This window comes from Parasteatoda tepidariorum, chromosome X2 (assembly GCF_043381705.1).
Source record: "Parasteatoda tepidariorum isolate YZ-2023 chromosome X2, CAS_Ptep_4.0, whole genome shotgun sequence".
NCBI classification, from domain to species: Eukaryota; Metazoa; Arthropoda; class Arachnida; order Araneae; family Theridiidae; genus Parasteatoda; species Parasteatoda tepidariorum.
The window spans coordinates 6,422,381-6,449,382 of record NC_092215.1 but is presented as its reverse complement, the minus strand read 5'-3'; the positions used below and the strand labels follow the sequence as shown (position 1 = coordinate 6,449,382).

Sequence of the window (27,002 nt, the reverse complement as noted above, 5' to 3'; positions counted from 1 at the left end):
ATATTTTCTAAAAAAAATTTTTTTCTAACTTAACTTTCAACTCTAATAATAAATCATTGAAAGCATCTTCTTTAGTGTATTCTGATTTTTGTCCATCTCTTTCAGAAATCGTCCACAAAAAAAAAAAACTCGCTGATTAAGAGCCACTCACAAATATTTTTAAGCATTTGAATCAACTTATTTGTTTTATTCATATTTTTTTTTGTTGATATTTATTTGCGTCTCTCTATTTGACCTTTTCCGCATTTAATGCCAAGGTTTGCACGGTCGCTGGAAGAGGTTTTGATGATCTCTTCTAATGGTTTTCTTCAACACAAAGTCTGTGGAAAAATTTCTGTGCCTCCCAAATAGAGAGGGTAGTCTTTCCTAGAGGTTTCAATGTATTTTAAATCAAAATGGTTTTTCAAAATATAAATAAAAAAAGAGGTAAATATGTCTATTTCAACTTTAGTCTTTTCCTTGCTATTTTACACTAATATGAGAATTTCCTTATAACAAGCTAGTTATGACAACACTTTCATCTGCAATTCTGTGAATTAAAGAACTATGTTAATTATATAATTCTTAACTGCAGTACAATTTGATAAATTAAAATTTTAAAAAAAAAATTCTACAATTACATACAAAATAATTTTAACAAATACATAAAAGGTCAGAGTTACACAAAAGGTTTTTAAAGTTACACAAAATAGACAAAAGGTTTTAAGAGTTTTCTTTGACTCCAAACTTAACTGGGGTTATCATCTTGAATACTGTGTCTGCAGGATCAAGAAGTTATTCTGGTTTTTCAGAAATGCTTTTGGTATAAGATAGTTTACTTGATGTTCAATGATTATTAGCCCTATTGTCACATACGACACTATAGTCTGATCTAGGACTAAGATGAGCTCCGTCAGGTCTAGTCTTAACAGACTGCAAAGAATGGTCTGTGTAACCTTGTCAGGTTGTCTTAGGACCACTCCCACGACTGCTCTTGAGAGCTTACTTGGGCTTCCCCTGTTAAATCTGTGCATTAAAGCTGAAGCGCAGACAAGTATAAAACGTCTTATGTACCTTGATTTATGGGAAGAATATTCTAAGCACTTGTCATGGAGTCACCTCATTTCGCAGGTGTCGGATATTTCTTCTTTTATGCCTAGTGATTATACGTCACTAAGATATGCTTTTCATGAGCCTTTCAAGATCCATTTTCCTACTAGAGATGAATGGCTCAAATCTCCTCAGTGGCAAAAGAGTAATTGTCTGGTATATTACACTGATGGATCAAGACTTGGTCTTAAATCAGGGGCAGAAATCTACTGCTCCAGTGATGGTACCAAACTTCACTTTCTCTAGGTAGTTATGCCACTGTTTTTTAGACTGAGATCTAAGCTATTATCTTGTGCTGGAGGATGTGCTTAGACAGGGGTTCTCAAAATATACCTATCCACATCTGCTTTGACAGCCAGGCTGCTTTTTCTATCCCTATAAAGGTGTAAATTCACCTCTTCACTAATATGGAATGCTTCTCAGCCTTCTGTGACCTTTCTACACAAAACAAGGTATACCTACACTGGGTACTTGGACAAATGGGTATTCCTGGTAATGATCTGGCTGATGAAGCAACACAACCTGGCTCCAGTGCGATTTTCTGGGGACCTGAACCAGATCTAAGAAATCTTCAACATCCTTCAGGGTATCTATTTTCAAGCTCTATGGCAAGATTGTCCATGAGCAATGGCACAACTCGGATGGTCTTCTCCATGGACACTGCACCCTCAGGAGACACCCATAAATTATGGATATTGAATCCGATTCTCTTTGTCGAGGTTGTAATCTTGAGGAGATTTCATGACATACACTTTGTGATTGCGAGGTATATTCTGCTCAAAGATTTGAGCATTTAGAGCAACATTGCAATTAAGGCCTGGGAATTACAAAATATTCTTGCGAGGTTTTTGTTGAACTTTGTTCGAGCTATAAAGCTTCTTCGCTACTCATGATTTAGGGTTTGGGTACAATAGACTCTGGTCGATGTGCCCTACACTTCAGAGCTGCCCAACTTCTAAGTCTAAATAGCATGTCATTATATTTTTGAAATTTTTTTATACAAAAGAAGAAACAAAACATTTTTTAATTAAATTTTAATAAGAAAACACTCATTGACAAACATTACTTCATATTTTTTTGTACTAATATATACAATCGTGTAACAAAGAATAACCGAAACAATTAGTAGTTAACATAAAGTATATAACATAAAAAATTAAGTACTTACAATGACAATGGAGGAGTAGCTGTATTCATAACTTTTATGGAGGCATGCTGAGTAAATGAAAGAGCACGCTCTACTTCATAAATGGAATATGTTGAAAGACTAAGAGGTGGTAGTTCAACATAAAACACTAACTACAATTTAAAAAAAATTTATTCAAATAGGGTGCAATTTTATGTGATAGAGAACTTGTTAAAATCACAATTTTTCATGTCTTGCAGGTTTTCTTTTCTTTTTTTATTCAGCAATTTACACATTTTTATGCTTAAAAAAATCAATAAAAATACATTGTATGAACTCCATTTCTATTTTTTTGGCATAAAAACAAGATATAGAAAAAATGAACTAACAATTGGGTACTTGCAACTAATAACAGGGTTGTGCCTAAACACGCAGTTGTGAAGGGCATATCAATGTTGCAACTTAAAGGTTTTAGTTTATTTATAATGCTGAATAGATTTTGGGATCAGATTTAATTGGATACCTACTAGCCCGCTGCGTCACACATGTGTGTCAAACTTGACTGGCTGACCAATGTGTGACCTAGTATGTAATAATGAGTCGAGAGTTTTGTACAGTCAAAATAAAAATTAAACTTTCATTTACCTAAAAAATACTTCAAGCATGCATTATTAAATTTAAATTTAAGAAAATAAACTGCAGCTATCCCAAAGAACAAGGAATATTTCATTAGTTTTTTTAAAATTTTAGCTATCACAAACGGAGCAAGAGTAACTAACTGTGTTGTACAAATTTGCTCAAAGATAAAAGCAATTACTTTGAAGTTATAGAGTAAGCATTGCTGAGAAAATTAAACTTTAAAATATTTATTTACTTAATACTTCTTATCCTCTAAAAAATTTTTTAATTCTTTTTATTTATTCCTTTAATCTAAAAATTATTCAGCATTGCAGAGAAATTCATTTTGAATTCATTATATAAATAAATAAATGATTATAATAAAATATGCTTTAATATTTAACAGAATCTTGAATTCAATTTGATTTATGATCTGGTTGCTTTAACATAGTGACTGTCTTTCACAAGGAATTAGAAGTTTTAACTGGCACTTTTCAAAAAAAATAATTTTTTTCTTGTAGTTTACCAACAGGGCATAGAAAAAAAAATTCAGAACCTAGTAAAAAGGATGGTGGATAAATACATAACAAACTAGGTTTTTCTCTAATAGGAAAAAAAAACAATTTTTAGAGAAAAGAATTGGTCAATAATAGCTAGAGATGACAAATTTAGCTATATAGTCAAGAAAAGAAAATATGCTGAACAATCAGATTATATTTCAACACATCAATTAAATGATTATCATTAAATACATCTACGAACTCAATAGTGAATCAATAATCATAATAATTTTCATAAAAATATGTTCATATTTTATTTACCCTTTTTCAAAAATAAAGTTATTACTAATTTAGATTTTCACCTTAAAATCAGAGATAAATTTCAATCAAAATATAAAAAGTTCTATATTGGAGATTATATTTTTTTTATTGAATCATGTGAAGTTTTTAAGTAAGAAAAAGTCAGAAGGAATCAGTGAAGTAAAAATAAATGAGAAATTTATTTTTTATCTCCCTGAGGTTGGTTTATCAATCATCAAACCTAAATGCACAAGTTAATACAAAAAATAGTTTAAAATAACTAAGTACTAAGCATGATACAAACCTTATATATATATTTAAAAAAGAAAAAAACTTTTCCAATGCAATGCCAAATTAAGTATTGACTGAAATCCAACTTACCTCAAATTCAGATTCTGAAATTTTTTTCTTCTTAAATACAGGATTTACTTGAGAGGGTACTAAATTATCAGAGCTATCTCTTACAACAACTGATGCTGAAGACACAATTACTTTGACTAATTCATTACGGGAATGAGCTAAAGAGTTGTATAAAACAACATATCTGTAAAAAAAATAGAAAACATATTTTTATAAAAACATAACCAATTGTCCACTATGAAAATGAATAAAAAAACATAAATTATTGACCTGTCCTTACGATCTTGAGTAAATTTAATAGGTATCTTCTGAGGCAATGCATTATGCGGTCTATACTCGTCCTAAAATATTTCAATTTAATATTAATATTTCCAGTCAAAACAAAATGGCATATGAAGTCAATAAAATTTCCGCTTACTGTTTGCAATAAAGATAATTGTTCATCCATAACATCTAAGAAGTTTGGGGATAACAAAAATACAGCACACTGTCCAATGACATTTCTAAGTTTTTGTAATGTAGCAAACATCCTGTAAGTAATAAGAAATTATTAACGATTTACATGCTGAATTAAGAAAATATTATCCAAATAACTTGAAATTATATAAGTTCACTATTAAAGAGTATCTAAGTATCTAAACACAATTAAGTAAAAAACAAATTTGAGTGAAAATTTTTTTAAATGAGTTTTTAACAATGTCCACCTTATTTTGAACATTGGCGTTTGGCAGGAGCTTTTTTACTGACAGTTGTAAAGATAGCTTCATCTCTGTAACAACCGTCAGTAAAAAAGCTCAAAAATATGTTCGATTAAAAAATAAGTTTCCTTGCAGTACATATTTTTGGCAGAAATAGAATAGAAGAGAAATAGAATTTAGAAGTCTAAAAAATTGTAAGATATCATTTTTTGAAGTGTAATAGCTTACGTTTTTGGCTAAGCTTAAAATGGTCATGTATTCACAAGATATTTTACATATTTTCCAAGACTTGTTTATAAAATGCATCAGTAAGAGAAATATTCAAGAGTTCAATATATTTTTCACAAAATTGTTTTAAACTTTTCAATTCTTTTGGCTCATCAAATTTCACTTTGTTTGATTTTATAATAGGGCTATTTTTGTTATTTATTTGCGCTTGATCCTAGAGTTTGATTTTTTCTAATATTTTTAAAAAACAATTTTTCTAAATTTGAATCAGAAAGTTTCTAAGAAGGTTTCATGTTTCATAATGTGTCTTTCAAACATGGTGCTCAGAGCAAGCAAAATTTGCAAATGAGACAAATAAAATTTCCCACTAAAGCTTAAATCATTTTATAACATGCGTATCTCAAAAATAATATAAATCACAAAAATCAGGAAGGAAAAACAATCAATAGCAAGAATCTATTCAATACCACTTTATTTTATAGCCGTTGTTGAACAACCGACCCAAATTTGTGGGTTTACAACTACTAATGTTCAACGTAGTAGCCTTGTCATTTTGAACCTAATCCAGAAGACAAGGGAACTCCCGAATCAAGTATGTATTGGGAGAAACTTGACTTTTTGATAGAACTAACTCGCATTTGCGTTACATGGAGAGGAAAACCTCACATGTTAGCCTGAAAAGAGGACTCCAACCCATGATCCGTCTACTACTAAGGGTATTTTATGTCAGCGCAGGCTTAAATATATAGTTTTGATACTATATGCACATTCATTTAAGTCAAAAAAAGAAATTCAAAATTGAAACTAATATAAGCACTATCATTTAGCGAAGTAAAAAATATGTAAATAAATCTTAATCTAAAAATTATTCATAATTACTTCTACTATAAACACTGAACATCAAAATAATTTTCATAATTCTACGTAATAAGATTTATTTTACAGAATTTTTAAATATTCATATTTCGAACATAAGTAGCTGATTTGGCCTTGCATAGGAAATTTTTTTATCAAAGTTCGATTCATAACAGTTACCAGAGAAATTACTTTTTATCAAAAGCAAGCTTTTCATCAGAACGCAGGGCTGGATTACCCATTAGGCCAGACTATGTTATGGCCTAGGGCTCCCATTGATTAGGGGCCCCCTTAAGATGGATTTTTTGAAAATAAATTTTAAAAAATTAAGAAAAACAATGATTTTTCAAAATATTATGTATTTTTTAGTTCTAGTTTAATAAAATAAAGTAAAATTTAATTTATTATTACTTATTTCTATTTTAAATATGCTTTCGTAAATGAAGAGACATATTAATACTTTTATATTTGAATAAACAAAAAATACACGAAAAAAAATTTAATCAAAGGGCCCCAAAAATTTGAATGGCCTAGGGCCCCGCGTACGCTCGGCCCTGTCAGAGCGTAATGAGTGAAATTCAGAGCGAATTTTTTTAACTGTAGAGAAAATTGCCACGCGCTCTGCACTGTCATGTGGAATACACAGGATACCTAATTAGCATTTACCATATTTTGGAACTTTTTTTTTATTTTTTATACAGTTGCTTTTCTAGTTGCCCAATTGACACCCACAGTAAATGATTCTGAAAACAGAAATACATTTATGTTTTGATGATCATTTAAAATGCAATGCAAACAAACAAAGCTATTGCCAGATTCCCGTAGGTAAATAACGAAATTCATTGTCGGAGAAAAATGATTCACTGAATAAACGACTCATAACAGCATTATCTTTACATCCGGTTTGGTCAGGGATGCAATTTTCCCTAATGTCCACTCCCGGGCACCTCCACTCGCCGCGGTTTTATTTGACAACTGTTTCATCGCCTTATCTAGTAACCCTACTGAGAGGCAACCCTATGCTCGACTCAATACAGCACTCGCAAAATTCGTAAACGAATCTTCACGCTCATGGATATTTTTAAAAGTTGCTTGTTGAATTAAGTGAAGATTTTATCCTTGTTTAAGACTAGAAAAATTCAAATAACGAGAAAAAATACTTCGCCCTTCTATTAAAAAAGAGGAAGAAAAATTTGCATACAAACAATAATTTCAGTTAATTACATAAATATTATTTTCAGAATAATCAATTTCTTTTGAATACCTTAATTAATAAACTAAGTTTAAAAAAATAATCCCCTATATATATCATCACATTATTAAGTGCTCATATTTTTTAATAGTATTCATTAGTCTTTAAAATTCCAAAAGAATTTTTTAGTTGCTCAAATCATATAATAGTTTCATTTGTAACAACTTGTTTTTTCATTTTGTTTTACACAATAGCTTTTATTGTTTGTAATTTGCTTTAAAAGTTCAACATTTATTCTTAGATTGTCATGCATTCTGTGTGTCTGAAAACTGTATGACCTATTTTATTTTATTTGTTTCTTGCGGAATGGTAATAATTGCTTCTTAGTTGGTAATAAAAATCTTACTTTTGCTGAGATAACTGATCGCAAGAGTTTTGTTTTATTATCATAACATCGATTAATTGTTTTAGAGAAAAGTGTAAGTCCTCAGTCTTTCAACCCAATTGCTTTAAAACTACTTTCTTTATTTAAAGAAAATTGTTAAATTTAAAAATTGTTCAAGATTCTCTTATTTGACTCAATATCTTGTTTAAAGGAATCAGAAATAAATAAACAGATTGTCCTTAAATTATTATACGGTTATGATATGAGAATATCAAAGTTGATGCTTACTGTTTACATTATATTTTTATTTTACAAATCATAAAAAGTTTCCTTTAATCAAAATTGTGTTCACCTCATAAATATACTTTAACTGCTACAAATTTTTAAGTCTTGGCGACCAAAGCTGTAGAATTGGCTAATACGTATAAAGGAATTTATCATTTGGGACATAACATTTACAAAAAAGTGTCAAATCTAAGTGCGATTGTTTGGACGCAAATATTATTGGCACTGCATGGAAATGGGAATCATTACATTAAATTTAATCATAGATATCAGTGTCAGAAAAGTAAAAGAAATAAATTCATATATAAAGCTGACAGCAACAATCTCCTCATCATTACACGTATATAAAAAGAAAATGCTTAAAATTCATAAATTGTGTAGTTACTTAAATTAAAAGTTTTAAAAACTAAACAATAAAGTACAAAACCCTGCTGCATTATTGAATATTGCGTCCACATACTTGGTAAAGACACCATAAATTATTTGAAATAAATTTAGAAAAATAATTAAAAAGCTATACCCTACTCATATATCCTACACCCACAACAAAGCTTTATCCTAAAAAGGAAACAAAAAAGTAAGAAATAAATAGGTGTTTCAGGAAATCCGGATAAAAAGAGACTGATAATACACAAAAACTTTTAAAGCAGCTAAATTTATTCACACCTCATGTTCACTCAGGCGTTTTTTAAATCGTATGTTGCAAGTGAAACATGCGCGAATTAGTATTCGAAGATTTTTGAGAGAAAATTTGAAACCCGACTTGGCGAATGTAACATTGGCGAATTTCAAAATACGGTGCCAAAGAAGTGCCTGGGAGTCGACAATGTGTAAAGTCGCGTCAGGGGTGGCAGTGTATGAACTGCATTACTGGCAATAGTGCCATCTGTTGAGGAATAAGAGAAGTATTTTTGCCATTAGAGGATATTGATTACTAAAAAAAGTTTTTTTTAAATTTCTTTGAAAAATACTAAGAAATTTGAGAAAATACGGGTAAATAGAAGATAGTCATAAAGTACGGGAGTCCTTGTTAAACAAATAGGAGACTTGGCAGGTATGCTTATTCAAAAATTAAAATAGTGCTTTATATTTTGTAGACCAAATAAGAGCTTCAATAAAATAATTAGTAACAATTTTTATTAATAAAAGTATTGATCATTTAATAGTCAGGGATAAGATTGGCCAAAAGGCAAAAAAGCTGAATTTCCACGCGAGTACATTTTACACACGCGCAATCTTTTCATAATAAATTCTAGACAGTTTAACATAATAAATAACAATGTGTTGACGTAAAATTGTGTACTAATTTATTATTGTATAAATGATTACATCGATACTTAGCATTTAGTAAAAAGAAAAATTACCAACTGAAAAAATAAAGCTAGAAATTATATTTTTCTTTAGTTCACATAAGAGACAATTATTACTTGAAAAACTACCTGGTTTAGCAAATTAAAACTACTGAGAATATACATTAATATTTCATTTCTTTTAATAAATACTGTTATGTGATTTATAGCAAATATATCAGTAATATTACTTTTTAAATTATATTGGAAAAAAAAACTTTAACAATGGACCGAATCATTATGTTCATATTATAGTCTAATCTAACTACAGCCCTCTGAAACATATCAATAACAGTGAAGTAGAAATATATAGTAACTCCTTAACATACAAAAATTGCTATTTTAGTTTGAAAAATTACATAATCAGGAACTGTTTAGATAATTATTTTTCATTAGATAAGAATTTTGCATTTTATAGCATAAATAACAGCAACACTATTTTTTAAATTTTGGATTTTGATCCTGAGTTAATTAAGTCTTTTTCAAAATAAATAAATAAAAATTGAATAATTTCTTAAGTGATTGCTTTCGTTTGCTATATATTTTATGTTTGCTATATTTAGTCGTTGGCCCATCTTCAAACATCTAGTGACAAATCCTACTTTTTCTTCTTTGAAAGCACAGAATCTAAGTTTTAAATATATTCTCTTCCAGTTTCGCTGATGTTGTAACACCTACATATGCTAATAATCGTCGATATAAAAGCAGTCACCTTTATTGCAACTAATTCAAGAAAAAAAATTACTTATTATAATAATCGCTATAATCGTTCTTAAAATTGCGTGAATACAAATTGCGATCCGGGATATCAAAATCGAGTATAAGAATCGAGATATTATCAGATTCCGGGCTTGAGACTTTTAAAAGACTTGCCTGAAGCAGCGACGTCTGAATTATGAAAATACGAGATATCTGGCGGGTGGGTAAAAATGAGGAAAATCTTACCTTCTGCGCGTAAAAACGGAGAAAATAGCTAAAATAAGTACAAACGCGGAAGGGTTGGTAAATATGTAGTTTGAATTTTCTGTTTAACTTCGAAAATCAGAAAAAATATATTTATTTCATTTCAATAGCTGAATTTTCTGAAAAAATGGAATATTTATTAAAAAAAAATTAAATTTTTTAAGAATTGGAGTTTTTGATAATAAGGCTGAAATTCGAGAGACAAAAGTGAAAAAAGCGGAAATCCGCTAAAAAACAGAAAAATCTCATCCCTAAATACTAGATTGTTACAGGGTTCCCACTCAATTTTTAAAAAAATTCAAAGACTTTTCAATGACTTTCAAGGACCTAAAATCAAATTTTCAAGGACCTATTCGGTATTATTGTTATATGCTAAAGTACATGTCAACCAGATTTTTCAATGACGTACAAGCAGAAGTAGTATATTTTTAAATCACAGTGCTTACTTCAGAACAAAACAATTATTCATTAAATTTATCAGGTAATAATACAAATGGTTGATAGCTACATTGCTGTTTCAAATCACTTTGAAAAATTCCAATTGACATAGGATACTAGCCAACATTTAAAAACTAGCATCAGTGAAACTTTTCATGAAAACTTTAATGAAGTGAATTAGAATTAATGAAACTGAATGGATGTAAAATGCATAGTACATTAAACAAGCATAGTAAATAATTCATGAAGTTTGAGTAATTGCACGGTTATTAAAATATAAATACTTTGTTTTAATATGCTAGATCAAATTTTAGGTTACATGAAATGTATTTAATTAGATAAATTATCAAAAGATATCCATTTAACATATCTGTTTCAATTTTAATATTAAATGTTCTATTTTGTTACTTCAGAATATCAGTAATGTATTTGAACATAATAAAATCTATTGCAGAACAAATTTTACAGATAACTAACTTAGACTTACTGAGCTTAATTTTCTTTAAAATATATCCATAAATTGTGAAGCGTGATTTTTAAAATTTTGTGAATATGCGTAATTTTCACTAAGCATAATTTTTAAATAGCATTTATATGAATCTAGATATACTATATGCTAATCAAAATTATAAGAAAAGTGAAGTAAATCTCGAAGATTGCGTAAATCACTTATCACAATTTGTGATTTGTAAATTGAATTGCGGTGTATGTTTCTTAAATCAGAATAATATGAATAGCAAATGATACAAAATGCACACTAACAAGACATATTTCACAATGTGAGATACATAAATCACTTTAATGTGAATTCTGTTGCGTGATTAGCTAACAGTTTTCATGTGAATAGTGATCTTTATGATGCAAATTGCAATTTCTGATTCGAAAGGTCCTTAATATAGAATAGCTACGTGTGATTCTTAAATCATTTTGATGAGAATTGTGGGTGGTAATTCTTAAATCTCTCTTTTGTGAATCGCAATGTGTGATTTGTAAACTTTTTTTTAAAATTACATCCATCATTTGCTCTCTCGAGCATGAGAAGTCTTGCAGTTCAATATAGCAAAGAAATATCTCCAGGGGCGGAGAGTGTCTTGAAACTAAAAGAATTGTGGGCCTCCTGGAGGGCAGAGCAGCTCCATAGATGCCCACCATTCATATAAGCCCTATTTGCACATACAGTACAGTTAGGAGAGTCAGAAAGACTCAGAAATAACTTTAATTGAAATCATGATGTGTGATTGATAAATCACTTAATGTGAATCATGATGTGTGATTTATGAAATACCTTAATATGAATTCTGATGAGTAATTTGAAAATCACTTTAAAGTAATATTCGATGTGATTCATTAACCCCTTCAGTTAAACCTCAATTCGTAGAACATTTTATATGAATTCTGATCCGTAAATCAAGATCAGTTTAATGTGAATCACGATGTTTATTCATAATCAATGAAACCTGTAGAACTAAATTTGATTTATTAGGCTTAAAAACTAAATGTAAAAATTTGATTATAAATGATAAAAAATTAACTACCCTTCATACATAAATTGAAAGAACAAATAGGATAACAATATTAACCTATGGTAATAATGAAGTTAACACATTGAACATATTTCTGAATCAATTAAACACTATATATCATTCGAAAACTATGCTTCAAAACCTAAAATTTGCTAGAAATTTCAGTCTTCAAAACAGAGAGATAAACAATAATCTGGTCTGAAAGATCTAGGAGAGAAAAGTTTTGCATCTTCTTTTTCCCCTTTTCACTTCAAGCATTAAAAATTGCATCAATCAAAATTTCTATAATTTCCCTTTGAATTTATTCATTATTTTTTTACCACTTTTTTTGTAAGAAAAATTAGTGGTATTTTAATTCCTAAAGAATCAAGTACTTTTCAAGTACTCTATGGCAGAATTCAAGGACTTTTCATGGCCCTGATTTTTTTTCAAGCAAATTCAAGGACTTTCAAGGTTTTTCAAGTACCGTGGGAACCCTATGTTACAACTTTCTATGGAAAATATGCTTTCTGTTATAAATTTTAACTTTAATACACAGGAATACTGTGATATTTGTTCTCAATAAATGTCTTGTAAAGTTTTTATCTATTTGAAGAATATTGAGCAGCAACTCAACATATATTAATGTTTGAAAACAAGTGATTTATGACATTCTTTACTTCTCTCAAAATTTTTTTAAAAAAACTTCAGTTTAATGCTAATCAATATTTAATACAATAATTGCTTACATAATATTTTTCTCAAGAGCTACTTAATGCTTCTTTTTTGGAATAGTAGTCAGTTTGATAGTCAGCTAGCTTTTGACGCTACTTAAGAAAAAAAATGGTGCATATTTACACCATTGACAAAATCAATTGACAAACCATTTAATTGAACACTAGTTTTTCATGGTATTTGTTTAATTTTAATTTTATTTACAGAACTTGCAACCTTAATTCATCATTAACACATATGATTAATCTCAAGTGGAATAATTATGCATTTTCAAAAAGTCAAATTTGTTAATAAGCCATTTCAAATTAAAAAACTAGCATATTTTGAAAACTTCTCAACAAAATAACAATATATTATGGATGTCTACAGAACCCATTAAAAATAGCAGAAAAATAGAATTAGTGAAAAATATGTCATTGTTTATAAAAAAATATTTAATAAAATGGTGCGTTTAAGCACTTTGAGCTGAAAATGGGTTAAAACAATTGTTTAAAATTTTCAGGAACATTTAATACAATATTAGTAGGCATGCATATTTTTGTGAAATTCTCTGCCAAATACTTACTTAGAAGCATAATCCATAACCACATGATCCTTGGATGTTCCAGTGATGGCATCATGGTGTTGAAAAAGGCTAAGAGTTCTTCTGGATGATATTAAATCTCCCATCAACATAGCAATATAAGGAAGTATAGATGATATTGTTTGTTTCTCTATTTTAGCCATCATTATACTAAATAATATTTCTGCACCCCTACAATGACAATATTGGAAATTAATAAAAAATCAGTATAGAAAAGAGAAGAAAAAAAAACTTCTTTTTAACATTATAATAAAAGTGATACAACTAATAAACAGGGTGGTAAAAAAGGTAATGTTTGAGAAAAGTGCAATAGATGGATTTAGGAAAGGACAATAAGATATGTGTTGGTCATCATGGCATCCGTCCTACATTGGCAACCCAAGGCTTACACATTTATGGTACAATTTTTATATTCACTAATATAACCCTTCAACCACAAAACTGCTACAACATTGATAAAATAATTATGTAAAAACAACTACAAAAAAACAATAAATTTTAACAGATGCCTATGCTGCTGTACAAATGAACAATCAACATAAGCTACAGTTTTACAAACTCTATATTTAATAAGCTATTATGGCTTGTGAATTTCAAATTTGAGATAAGACTTTTTGAAGCTTTTGATTTTTGACAATTGCGATTTGAAGTTGTTTGTTGAATTATTTTAAAGTTACTTATCATTTTTCCGGCCTCTTTCAAATTGCATTCCATCATATTTCATGTTGTTAAATGACAGTTTTTCGTCAGTAATTCATTGTTTTATCTGGTCGTCTCCCTATCGCTCTTTAAATTCCGATATATTTAATACGATGTTATAAGAATCTTCGAAATTGAGTATATATTAAGGGTTGGCACTTTACATTCCATCGTAACTTTGTGTTGTTAGATTATAGTATTTTCAGTTGTAATAAATCATTTTTTCAGCTCCTTCCTAATGGTTTTTCTAACTATGATATTTTTAATACATTGTTACAACAAACAAATTTTTAATTTCAGTCACCATGTTTTAACACGTTCAAATAATACAAATTTTGCTCCAAATCTACATCATTTTCTGATAGTTTTTTTTACCATTTGTTTTTACATAGTCTGACATTCTTTATAAGAAATTATTGCAAGTCATATCAGGAGAGAAGGAAACTTGGAGTAAAGGTTTACCCCTTTAAGTCCTAGCAGATTGTCTCAATGTGGTAAGGGGGTATACCTGGGCGGAGTAGGTGAAGTATGTCAGGAGCGTATTCTCCTGGTAGGGGCACCCAAGGCATGAAGGTCACTCCATTATGCTCAGCTAAAATCTGCAAGCACAGGAGCTAAGTCAGTCCTGATCCTCAGAAGCTGTCCACCACTTACTTCAGAAATGAGTCATGATTCTTCTGTAGTACATGCTGCATCACACATTGTGCAGAATAATCAGGGGTGGGATGGAGCTTTAGGCAAAGGATCTTCTTCGAAAAGTAAACAACAGTCTCCAAAATATTGCTGAAAGCCATAATCTTTGTTTTAACGTTTCAAATTCAACTTGCAGTTTTTTGCTCCAAATCATCAGTTATATAATTACCATCGTGATATTGTGATGAGTGGACAGATATAATAAATATAATAAACATCCAAAGTATCTAGGATATATTCTTGACCCAGAGATACTGAGTAACTGATAGAGAAGAGTAAAAAGAGATTGAATATGCTTAAATATATAACAGGCAATATTTAAGGGATGCTGATGCTGCCAAACTCAGAGCAACCTATACCTCTATGATCAATCCTTTAATTAAGTTTCCAATTACATTCTTTAATTAAGCTTTCCAATTTACTTTTGTGCTGCAATCACCAACTTGACAAAACTAGAGAGAGTACAGCTGAGTGCTGTGAGAGTTATTACTGGTATGAAAAGTTCTTCCTCACAGATCTGGTACTTTATGAATCTGACTTGCAGTCCTTGAGTTTGAGGAGAAGCACGGGCCTTGCTCAGTATTTTAACAAATTTTATAGCTATGATGATCATAATAGGACCTCTGTCTTCCTCAGGACAGGGTAAACAATCAGAGGCTGAAGAGAGATAGTCAATTTTACAGATTGCACTGGATGGACTTGTTGCACCCAGATATCGAGGAACACAGCTTAAGAATATTCATTAATCCATTGAGGGTCTGCCCGGTTTACATTTTCAGATCGAATTGGGTGCTCGGACCAATAAACAACACAATTTACCTGAATACCTCTTTTAGTTTTTTCTTGAGATCATAAACCAAATTAGAACATCAGCTATCCAGGTTTATATGGATGGCAACAGAGACGACAACTATGCCTGTGGCAGTGGTTTTTTCATTAATTCATCATCTCACAGTGTGCAAATCTAATTTAAAAAAAAACAACAGATTTTTGCTCTGTCTTTAGAGCTGAATTAAATGCAATAAAAGAGGCACTTGCAGCCCTGATTCCAGAAACATCTGGGGATATTTGAATCTTGACAAACACACATTATGCCATTCAGCATTTGAGCAACTGGACTACAGTGGGTGACAGAACCCCTGTCATGATTCTTAAAGACCTCAAGGCGCTTCCACAACAACACAGGATATATTTTTAGTTGATTTCTTCACATATGGGCCTTCAGGGCAATGAAACTGCTGACACTCTTGCACAAAAACTGGACCTCTGGCTTATCAACTTCAAGTGTCGAGCTAACCTTTTCAGAATTAAGCTCTAAAACTAAGATTGCAAATCAGAAAATATGTAGGACTCCTTCAACCCACTTCTGGTATTCTGGGAAAACTCCTTGTTATTTCCTCAAGATTGGGAGTTATAGAGCTGTCCAGAGCTCTATCAGCGGGTTTATGAGTGGACAAATAGGGAGCCTTATTGATGGACAGAAATATTATCATGTGTGCACCAAGTGCACGTCAATGCAGGCTTCCCCAGAACATCACCACTGAGTGGTGCTTTTGCACGAGGACCTTATAACTAAACCTCTTACTGTATATGTCTTTTTGAGGATTCACAACTTCTTGGATATAGTCTAGTTTGTATCTAGACCCTTAGGAATAAGTCACAACAGAAAACTTACTCTCTCCCGTAGAAAGTAGGAGAAGTGAAGGAACTTGTCGTGATAAGGGTTTAATAAAGTCTGAAGTAGTCGGTTCAATTTGTAGTCTTTTACTTCAAGTCCGCAACTCCGTATTTTACAATTAATTTCTGTAACAACTACAGAAATTCAGCAGGAAGGACAAATCCAGTGTTTTTATCAGTATGTAATAAAGTTAAAGGTAGTCATTCTGATATTTTAAACAAAAATATCTAGCAGATTCCTTTTTTTAAACAGAAGTTTTAATATTGTTACTAATCAAATATTAATCTCAAATTAGATATTTAAATTTTTGATTTAATAAAAAGATACTCGATTTAAAATTAAATTTTACATTACAATATAAGGATAGAAAATTTTTTAAGAAAATATATAATTGTAAAAAAAAAATTCATTGCGGAAAACCATTATAAGAGGAGCTAAATATCATTACCGTATCTCACTGCACATCATATAAATGTCTTTACAACAAAGAGGCTGTATAGTGGAATATTTACGAATTAGGAAACTGTTACAAATGATACTTACATTCAGGTGCATATTTTTTAATTAGCTTAGTCAAATAAATTTAGTTCTGAAATTCATAAATTAAAACATAACTTATTCATTTATTAGTATAGATTTTTTAATAGTTACAATTATTTCCTGAATATAGTTCAGTCAAACATAGACTCAAATGTGATCAATTAAATTTGTAATAAATTATAATTTAAATAATTTTCATAAGATCCTGCAGGACACAAATTTTTACTAACATGAGTTGGAATTGAGTCAATTTATTGGACTCAGACTCCATAGTCCTGAATTAATCTATTGACAACTATTAGAGCACTTAACCTCATTTATATTTTATTTTGTTACATATTGATTAATTCAGATATTTTATGTGCTCTTGTCAGCTACATGATAATGACAGGGAAAGTTTTATTTAAAGGCCTATGTTTTCAACGCGATGGCGATTTTTTTCTTTTTAAACCTGAACACTAATTTTCAAAAAGGAAAGAAATATTTTTTAAAATTTTTGATGAGTTTTGTAAGCAAGTGTCAACAAAGTTGCTTAGAAAGAGAAGAATAATTGAGACAAAGTTCAAGATCGGAGAAAAGATTTTGTAAAATCTAAAAGTCTATAGTCTGGAGTTACCTTAAGTGAGCCTCCAATGATCTGTCCATGTTTTTGTAAAATGGCCTGGATGTAAAATATCCACTCCAGTAGTGATCATCACGATCAGCATAAGTAAAAAAATCACCAGTAAGAGAAGGGAAATTAGAAGGCATATTTCTATGATCTGTACCGCTGTCTTCTCGTAGCGCAGAGAAGTAATCTTCTAATGTCCCAAACTTTAGCTGTAAAAAGCATCAAAATGTATTACAGATCTAATAAAAATTAATTACAATAAGTATTATAAATATCAAGATATAGAAAATAAATTAAAATGCCATGTTGGTAAAAAAAAAAAAAACATTTGACAAGCAATACAATAAAACAAGGAAAATCTATTATTTAAATTGCATCCTAGTCTGAATGCAATAGAATATTTTCATAATTTTCTATTGCATTAAGACTAGGACATATTGACAGTATGTGCAAAACAAAGCAAACAACTTTATGATCCAATGACGGTATTTTCTAAAGAATTTAACATAAAAACTTTTCACTTATTTATAGACTTCAAGGCTGCTTATGATAACATCAAGAGGGATAAGTTGCATAAGGCAATGAATGAGTTCGGTATACATGCAAAATTTGTTTATCTCACCGGCACTATACTCAATACTGTGAGATGCAGGATTAAAATTCAAAATCAAAACCATCTTTTTGAACCCTTTGTAACTGAAAGAGGCTTGCATCAGGGTGATTCCCTTGCTTGCCTACTTTTTAACTTTGCTTTGGAGAAGTGTATCCGAGATAGTGGATTGGATCGAAGAGGCACTCTCTGGAATAGGTCTCGTCAAGTTTTGGCCAATTCAAGAAATGAGATGCTGGCAAACAAGATACAACTTTGAGCTTTATTGTCTCTATAAGCAACCCCAAATTACACAAATAATCTGCGGTAATAGGCTGAGATAGCTCCCAGAGGTAAATTCCCTACTAGATGGCTCAACAATATCGAAAATGATCTGAAAACCCTAAAGAATAAAAATTGGGAGTTGCCATGGATAGGAGGTGCTGGCATGTGTCAACTCTTGAGGCAACCAAGACCTGCAAGGGGCTGTTGCAAAGAAGATGGCATTTTCAGGAACTAGGATTTAATTTTTATAGATAGATGGTTCAAACTTAAATATGTTAATTTGTGCAGATGATATTTTAAATTATAAATTTAGACAAAAAATAACTTGCTCTGAATAAACATATATTTTTTAACAGATTTGGATTTTTAACTCACAAAATAAGGGGATAGTCACAGCGTAAAATATGGTCCCAATAGATGCGATATGAAACAGTTTCTGAGTGATAAAATGAAGATTTTAATAGAACTTTCTTAAGCTTAAATCTGCCTTTAGAACTAAGTAGCAGGCCTTATGTAAAAAAATTTCACACAACTGGTATGCAAAAATGTCACTCTTCTGGCATTTGCTAAGAAAGAAGACTGACTAAATTGCCAGCATCATTTAAGTGAGTTATCTTTTTCTTGTAAAGTGAAAGCAAGCATGATTTTTTTTAGATTTTTAAGGCACTTTTAGTTTTTAAGAATTTGTGATTTGAAAATGTCAAGTTTTTAGAGAACCACCTAGCTGTAAAAAAAATGCATACTTGGGAGAGCAGGAATGATGGAGAGGACACTTATTAATATTGATTACTCATTCAAATTTGTTAGAAATACCGGGAAGAGATGGTGTTTGCTCGGTATAATATGGTATCACTGAAATTTTCTTGACTGTCAAATTCACCATGGCTGAACATCTGAATCAAAATAATTTATAATCAAAATCTACAAAAAAGTAGAGCTCCTGAACCCAGTGGCAATGTTTCACAGTTATTTCTAAGAAATAATCTATTCAAAGAAGTGGTATAACAATATTAGGTCATTTTTCTTAAAATTACTATATTACTAAAAATGGGGTGCAACATAGATCTACCTGCTAGAGGTGCACCCTGGTAACGCTTTTTTGCGATCTACAACTCTGGCTAGTTCCTTGTATATAATGCAATCAAGAGAAGCCTTGTGTGTGTTGCAGTGGAAAGCTGGTGGTCTGTCAAGCCCAAGAGAGCGGAACTTGTGCAGATGCTTAACATGCATAATATATAGATGTATTTACAATCATAGAGGCAAACTTCACTAATGATAAACTAAGATATTTCTCATTTAAGGGATTCTTACTCTATACCCTCCCTAAGTCGAGACAAGTGGAGAATGGAATCCCAGTCGGGGTCAAAACTGATCCAATTGCTGATATCCATATCATTAATGACATAGAAAACTCCTACAATAAAAGCAAAGTCATTGAACTAAATGTTTGGAAAATCGGAAAACTTTAAAAAAATTTCGCTACCTACAACCCACCTAATAATAAACCAGATTTCTTTTATCTTTATTCTTTGAGTCGAGCTGTCTTTCTGAGGAAATTTAACGCCCATTCACCAATATGGGGATATAATAACACTAACGAAGCTGGAAGGAGAGTGGACGACCTTCTGAATTCAAGCACTTTTGAATTAATCTATAGTCACAGTGATTCTCATACATATCTACATAATGGAACGTGCACCTCGCCTGATCTTCTACTGGTCACCTCAGATATTGGCGAACACATAAGATGTTTTGTCATTGACCGCTCAGATTCTGGTCCCCGCCAAGTCACAGCAGAACTTTAACCTTATTATATCAAATTTAAATTAAAATAGTTTCACTTATTCAATACAGATTTCAAATTAAAATTCAAAAACATGTAAATTTACTTTACTAAATCTTATAGCATATTTATACTCAAAATGTTGCGAAAAATGGAGAAAATACTGTCATATTTCCTATAGATAGTATATCTTCTGTTAGTAGACTTGATTGTTTATCAAAATCTTCAGATTAGGATGGGCTAATATTAAAAGCAGACACTGTACAAGATGTATAGTATTTCACATAAACATATTACAGGACAATACTAAAAAAATAAAGAAAGTATGTACTTCTGCATGCCAGTCTTCCCGACTATTGATATAATCAAAAAGTTTTTGGTAATTATTGAATTGTTGATCCCATTCAGCAGCTTTATCAAATCTAAAATCATCCCCAAGTTGAATCATAACTACATTGCTTCGAAATAGCTGAGCCTTTTTTCTATATTGGTCAAGAAGAACAGTTGCCCTATTAAAACAAAACAATTTTGAGTAAGTTGCAAAATTATCTATAAAATTGTAACAAAGAAAAACTGAATGGCAAACATGTAGTGATATCTTATTGAATATAAAAATAATTTTAAAAAAATTTTGAAGATCTAGTAATAAAGGTAAGTAATTTGATTAGAAAATAATGCATAATTTTATTAGCAAAAAATGTTTAAGTATCAGTTAATAGGATTGCTTCAAAATCAAATGTAAAGAAAATATAAAAAAAATAAATTAAGCAAATGAATTAAATTTCTGATTTTTAAGTTTTAAACTGTAAGAGTTAGATTTGCTTAATACAAGAATAGAAATAAGTCACTTTCTCAAAGGTGACATTTTTACTGGTTTTTAATATTGTTTCTAAAAAAGTACTTTACAAGTACCTGGAATTTCAGCAATAAAACCATTACTTTTAAATATCTCCCACATGGACAATTGGATATTTCACAAATAATTTAATTATGTAAAACATTTAGAATTTGACTAATCTTAATCTCCCATTAAAAGAGGACAAATTCCCTTTTTTCAATTCTCACTTATTAATTATAATTTGATAAAATAATGGAATTTTCAAAGTGATAAAAAAACCACATTTACTAACATATTATGCAACATAATAGATAATTTAACATAAAAAAATATACCAATTGTTTTATTTTCCATTTATGTTTCTCTAAAATATTGCAAGAAAAAAAATATAACTGCTCAGTGGCTTTAAAAATACTGGAACTAAATTGTGCTAAGATTTCTATGATACACTTTATTTCCTGTAAAATAATTTTTTTGATACCAGAAAGAGGCAAGTTAAAAGCTCAGAAAAAGCCGGAACCAACACTAAGCGTGATAAGTTTTTCAGTTTATTTAACCAATTTAAAAACAAAGTTCTGAAATTTCTAAAACTTTTAGCCCTTTAGTCATTTCTACAACAAGACATCTAGAATATTCTAGAATTCTACAACAAGACATATTATAGAATATTCATCAAAATCATAATTTTAGAAATGAAACATTACAAAAACATGTTTAAAATAAGGAATAAATTAAATGAAATTAAAAATTAATCTAAATTTAAATTACCTGTCAGCCACATTTTTTTCAGTAATTGCTGCAGGAGGAACTCTCCATGGACAGTTAACTTTATTCCCTGGCAGACGTTTAAAATCAAACTGACAGCATACTTTTGGATCAGGACCACATGTGTGGGGAATATCATAACTATAAAAAGGCATAGTATGGCATAATATGTCCATTGTGTGGTTTAGATCTGGAAATCAACAGCATATACATATGGGATTTGTCATAGTTACATATTTAATGTCCCAATCAATAAAACAAACATTTTCAGAAAAAATATGCATTTAAAAACATTGCATCACAGTAAAGTTCAACACCCAATGCATAAAATAGATACCCTATGTATAAAATAGGCTCAAATAAAACAAATCTATGAAGAACAAATATTAAAATGACATTTTGAGTGTCATTAATCTAATGCCCTGTTTGTACTGACCCAACCACTGCGCTAAATTGTGGCTTAGACAAAAGCATTTTTTAATGAGCCACTCATTTAAACATTACAGAAATAATAGGGAAACAATGAGAAAATCTTGCTAAATTTAAGATTTTCAGCAATTACTCTTTTTCAAATAACATCACTATTTCCTTCAAAAATATTTAAATATCACAAATAAAAAATAATTTCAAAAGAGATAAAATAGTTACCTACATTGTCACTTATATTTGATTAATTTTTTTTTAAATTTTCTATATCTTTTTTTTTTTTTACTCAAAAACATTTATTTCTTTAAAAGACAAAACAGTCGCAGTGATAATCTTTGTAAATCATACATGTTTCAGGAAGGTTTGTTTTCTCTTCAATATATACACATCAATAGAACTTGTTATGAACTATGCATTAAACAGAAAACCAATTTATATTTTTCTTTATTGCCAAAGTAAATAGATTCTACTTCTTTTGTCAGCCTATGAAGATATATACCAACACAGTTACCTATTTAGTAACTAATTATTATTTTTGAACATTTGCTTAATTTTATACAGGGTTCTATTGAACCTAGTGAACAAATTTACGATGTTAAGGTTGCAAGTATTTTTAGACTTTAACTTCAATAAGGTTTCAAAATATAAAATGCTTGCACTTAAAAAAAACTTTACTTTTTTTAAAAAATAAAATGTTTAAAACCTTTAAAATTTATTAACTTGATTCAATTCAACTATTTTCAGTTGATAAAATAAAAAATAATAATTAGTAACTAAATAAATAAGAATATTGCATTAATAAACCTCCTTGTACGTTAAAAGGAACTTTTTTTTTTTTGAAAGAGTGATTTAATTTTAAAACTGTTCTATAAAACTAAATTTTAAAGGAAGTTTTGAAATATCAGGAAAACACACTCCTAGCGTAGCCAAATTTTTAAACAAAAAATAAGCACTTTCCTTTTTAGCAGTTTCCAAGCACTCAAAGAATATTTTTGAGCACTTAAAAAAAAATATCCTAATGAGGCAGGGAGGGCAAGTTTTTGACAATTGATGGTTTTATCCTAATTTTAAACGTCACGTCAAAAAAAAAACTTTAGTCTTAGTTTTTAGCAATTGTCAAAACCCCAAAATTTTGGTATAAGGATAATTTTGGCTATTATAAATATGAAGTATTTTTAAATTAACAAACATGTAAAATTATAAGTGTTCCATCAATTTATGATCTTGAATTATTTTAACTTAAAACTCTTTGTTTTAAAAATTACTGTCAAAAACCCAAATTTTGGTGTATGAAATATTAAATAATTATAAATAAAAATGTGTCCAATCGCAATTTATCCAGTTCCTTAATAACTTCCCTTAATTAATTAAAGAAAAAATATGTCATTTTGATGAAGGTAAAATTAAGCACTTTTTAAAAACACCTAATGAAAATAGCCCCTCTAAGGGTTTTTAAAAAACGAAAATCGAAAATAAGCATCTTTAAGCACCTTTTAAAAATGCTACACACCCTGTTCTAACTGAAACATAAGACCTTTTAATAAACAAGTTTCTAAAATAATAGTGAAATGTACATAAAGAGAAGAGAAGGTTCTGAATGATTCACAAAAATGCATAACTATGCTCACCCCATGTTTGTCTCCACAAAAACTCTAGACTCTTTTGTTTTGCGAGATACTTCTTGATAGAATAATGAACTCTTTGTATAACCATGTTATCCAAGCCCATCCTTCTTAGTAAATAAGCCATTGTTGGTGACAAGCCAAAGGGATCAATAGCCCATCCATTTTTTGGTTTATAATCTATAAACAAAAACATACAAGTTATATAATAAATAAAAAGAGATATATAAGATAAACAAAAACGTGCAAGAAAATAATTATTCTTAAAATACTATTTAAATTAACTAATCAAACAAAAATTATTAAAACTTAGAACAAAATAATAAAGATATTAACTAAAAATTAATTAAAGATAATTAATATAAGATATAAATAATATAAGATTAATATAAGATTTAATTAAAGATTATAATTAATTAATTAAAGATATTAAAAAAATAATAAAGATATTTTAGAAAAATTATAAAAATTTTCTGACAGTAAATTAGTGTAAAACATATATTTAACAAAGGATTGCTAACATGTTTCTCAGATTCTAAGATTTACATATTAGTGAAGGATGGCTTATTTTATTAAATATCACTTGTAATTAAGTATGCAAAATTTTTTTGCAAATATAAATAAGTTTTCTCATTAACTGATTATCATTGTAGATGCTAAGTATTTTTTCTAAAAATTTGTTTTAGAGTTTTTCAGTATCATAGAAATAAATATATGCTTGATATTCAATACGATAAAAATTAAACCAAGAAAATGCTAATACTTTGTAAGTAGTTTTTTTATTTCATAAAATATTGCAATTTCAATTGAAACCAAAAGCTACTTATTTATGTGAATCAAATTTAAAATTGTGCTTGCCCAAATTTTGCTCCAACCATTGATGCCCTTCTACCATTTGTTCTATCATAGCAAAGTAGTGTGTTGTTGCTTCGTCATTCATTACCCAACCACCAGTAACTATTTCCAGTTGACCATCAGATAGCAGCCTAGAAAGAAATAAAAATATGTAAAGCAATAATCTAAATGATTTAATAAAAAAAATATTAAGAAAAGTTGTTACTTCTTGACAATTGACTGAGTATTCTTATCAACTTTCTCCCACCATACAGAAAAGAAAGATATTTCAGCCCAGATAAATTTTCTTCTCTTATCGTCTTTCATTTTTTGTACCATATTATTTAAGATATGCTGTGTTTGGTCCTTGAAATATTTTTCAAATGTTTTAATCCAACCTAAAATAAAATAATAAAAAATAACTTCATAACATAGTTGCCAACTTGAGCGGTTGGTGAGAAAAAAATTTCTGATGGCAGCAATATTTATATTTAAAACTTAAATTGTTTTACCTACCAAAACAAATCAATAATTCAAACATATTTATTTATACAGGGTGGACCGGAATTCATGGTACAAACTTTCAGGGTAGATACAGGACATTTATTGCACAGGAAAGCATGAGCGCACGTAATGTCGTGAGGCGCAAACATGGGAAATAAAAGATAAGAGAAATGAAGTTATCATTTAGTTGTCTTGCCGGTAGTGAGTAGTAGATTACTAGCTGCCATTTAACATGATGCATCTCAGATAGGGAAAAAGCCATTTGCAATTGTTCTGACGTATACGATGAGTAATTTAACATATGCTGAAAAAGCAGACATGCCTTACAATTATGGCCATACAAACGGTAATGGCAGAGCTACACTACGAATGCATAAAACGCAGTTTCTTGATCAACAAATGACGAATAACAGAATTTTTCATTACATCGTCAACTTAGTGAAACAGGTTTGTTTCATGTCACCAGGCATGAAGTTGGTCGACAAGGAGCTGTACGCAGTCCTAGCCAGGAAGCATCTTCAACGTTGTGGCCGATAGAACCGAGTCAAGTACAAGAGCTGTTCCTCATCACATAGGTGTTAGTTATCAGACCCTTTGTAGAGCGTTAAACGAAAATTGCTTACACCCCTTCCATTTTCAGCAAGTACAAGCATTGAATACGGCAGACTATCCTCCCTACCTGAACTTCTGCTAGTGGGTGGTACAGCAATGTGTGCTGCAACTGGACTTCATAGCTCATGTGCTACTTACATGTGAAGGTGTCTTTAATGCACACAACTCCCATGTGTGGACAGCCGAAAATCCACATGCAACAACGAGTTCGTGTGAATGTGTTGGCTGGTATTATCAGCAACTTTTTGATTGGGCCGTACTTACTATCGACGCAACTTAATGGTGAATGTTATCTTATTTTTCTGGAACAGGTGTTACTAGAACTACTGCAGGATGTTCCATTGGCCATTCGTAACCGCATGTGCATGATAGGGCACCAGCCCAAAGCACTGATGTGCGCACTTATTTGAATGCAGTGAATGGGGCACGATGGATTGTGCGTGGTGGACCAGTCCATTGGCAACCCTGATCTCTTGATTATTGAGCCTAGTTTTCTTTTTATGGAGGCAACAGAAGAACCTTGTTTATGCGACTCCACTTGACTCAGATGAGGATCTTGTTGCTCGGATATCCAAAACTGCTGCACGTGTGTGTGAAATATCTGGCATTTTTTAACATCTACACTAATCGCTCAACCAATGCTGTCAAGCATGTATCACAACATGTGGATGCAATATTGAACAGTTATTGTAAACAGGGGAGAGCATTCGCCTTCCAATGAGGGGAACTGGGTTCAAATCCCAGTCAATACGATTTCCGCATCTGGCCTGCACCGACCACAGTGCTGACGTGAAATATCCTCAGTGGTAGATGGATCATGGGTTAGAGTTCCCTTGCTGTCAGGCTAACCGTGGGAGCTTCTCATGGTCTTCCTCTCCATGTAATGCAAATGCGGGTTAGTTCCATCAAAAAATCCTCCACCAAGGCCAATTTCTCCCAATATTTGATTCAGGTGTTCCCTTATCGTCTTATGGATAGGGTTCAACATTACAAGGCTATGTAGTTGAACATTAGTAGTTGTAAACCCAAAAATTGGGTCAGCTGCTCAACGACTGTTATAAAATAAAATAAAAACGTGACACTTGTCAACCACACTTACAATCAACACTTCGCTTTTCCTCTTGTCACTTATTTTTTGTGTTTGCACCTCACCACATCATTTGTGCCCATATATTCCTTTACAATAAATGATTATAACTATGTACTGTACCTACCCTTAAAGTTTGTACCATGAATTCGGCACCATCCTGTATATTTAAGATATATTAGTTTGGAAAGTATGATTTTAAGTGTTGCCATAGTAGCTTAATTTTTAGAA

The 27,002-nt window shown here is 30.4% G+C and overlaps 1 protein-coding gene across 4 annotated transcripts in view; it reads right to left on the bottom strand.

Moving 5' to 3' along the window:
* Positions 1-27,002, bottom strand: part of LOC107455528 (alpha-mannosidase 2) — a 70,937-nt gene that overhangs the window by 14,109 nt on the left and 29,826 nt on the right. For all 4 annotated transcript variants that reach the window (XM_043046189.2, XM_071188374.1, XM_016073131.3 and 1 more), the window contains exons 4-14: positions 24,795-24,966; positions 24,593-24,720; positions 23,741-23,914; positions 21,690-21,876; positions 20,415-20,592; positions 17,433-17,635; positions 13,189-13,377; positions 4,412-4,523; positions 4,264-4,334; positions 4,015-4,177; positions 2,258-2,388 (exon numbers count right to left, since the gene is read on the bottom strand). In XM_043046189.2, coding sequence (XP_042902123.1) covers positions 2,258-2,388; positions 4,015-4,177; positions 4,264-4,334; positions 4,412-4,523; positions 13,189-13,377; positions 17,433-17,635; positions 20,415-20,592; positions 21,690-21,876; positions 23,741-23,914; positions 24,593-24,720; positions 24,795-24,966 — 1,708 coding nt within the window. The remainder of the gene's footprint in view (positions 1-2,257; positions 2,389-4,014; positions 4,178-4,263; positions 4,335-4,411; positions 4,524-13,188; positions 13,378-17,432; positions 17,636-20,414; positions 20,593-21,689; positions 21,877-23,740; positions 23,915-24,592; positions 24,721-24,794; positions 24,967-27,002) is intronic.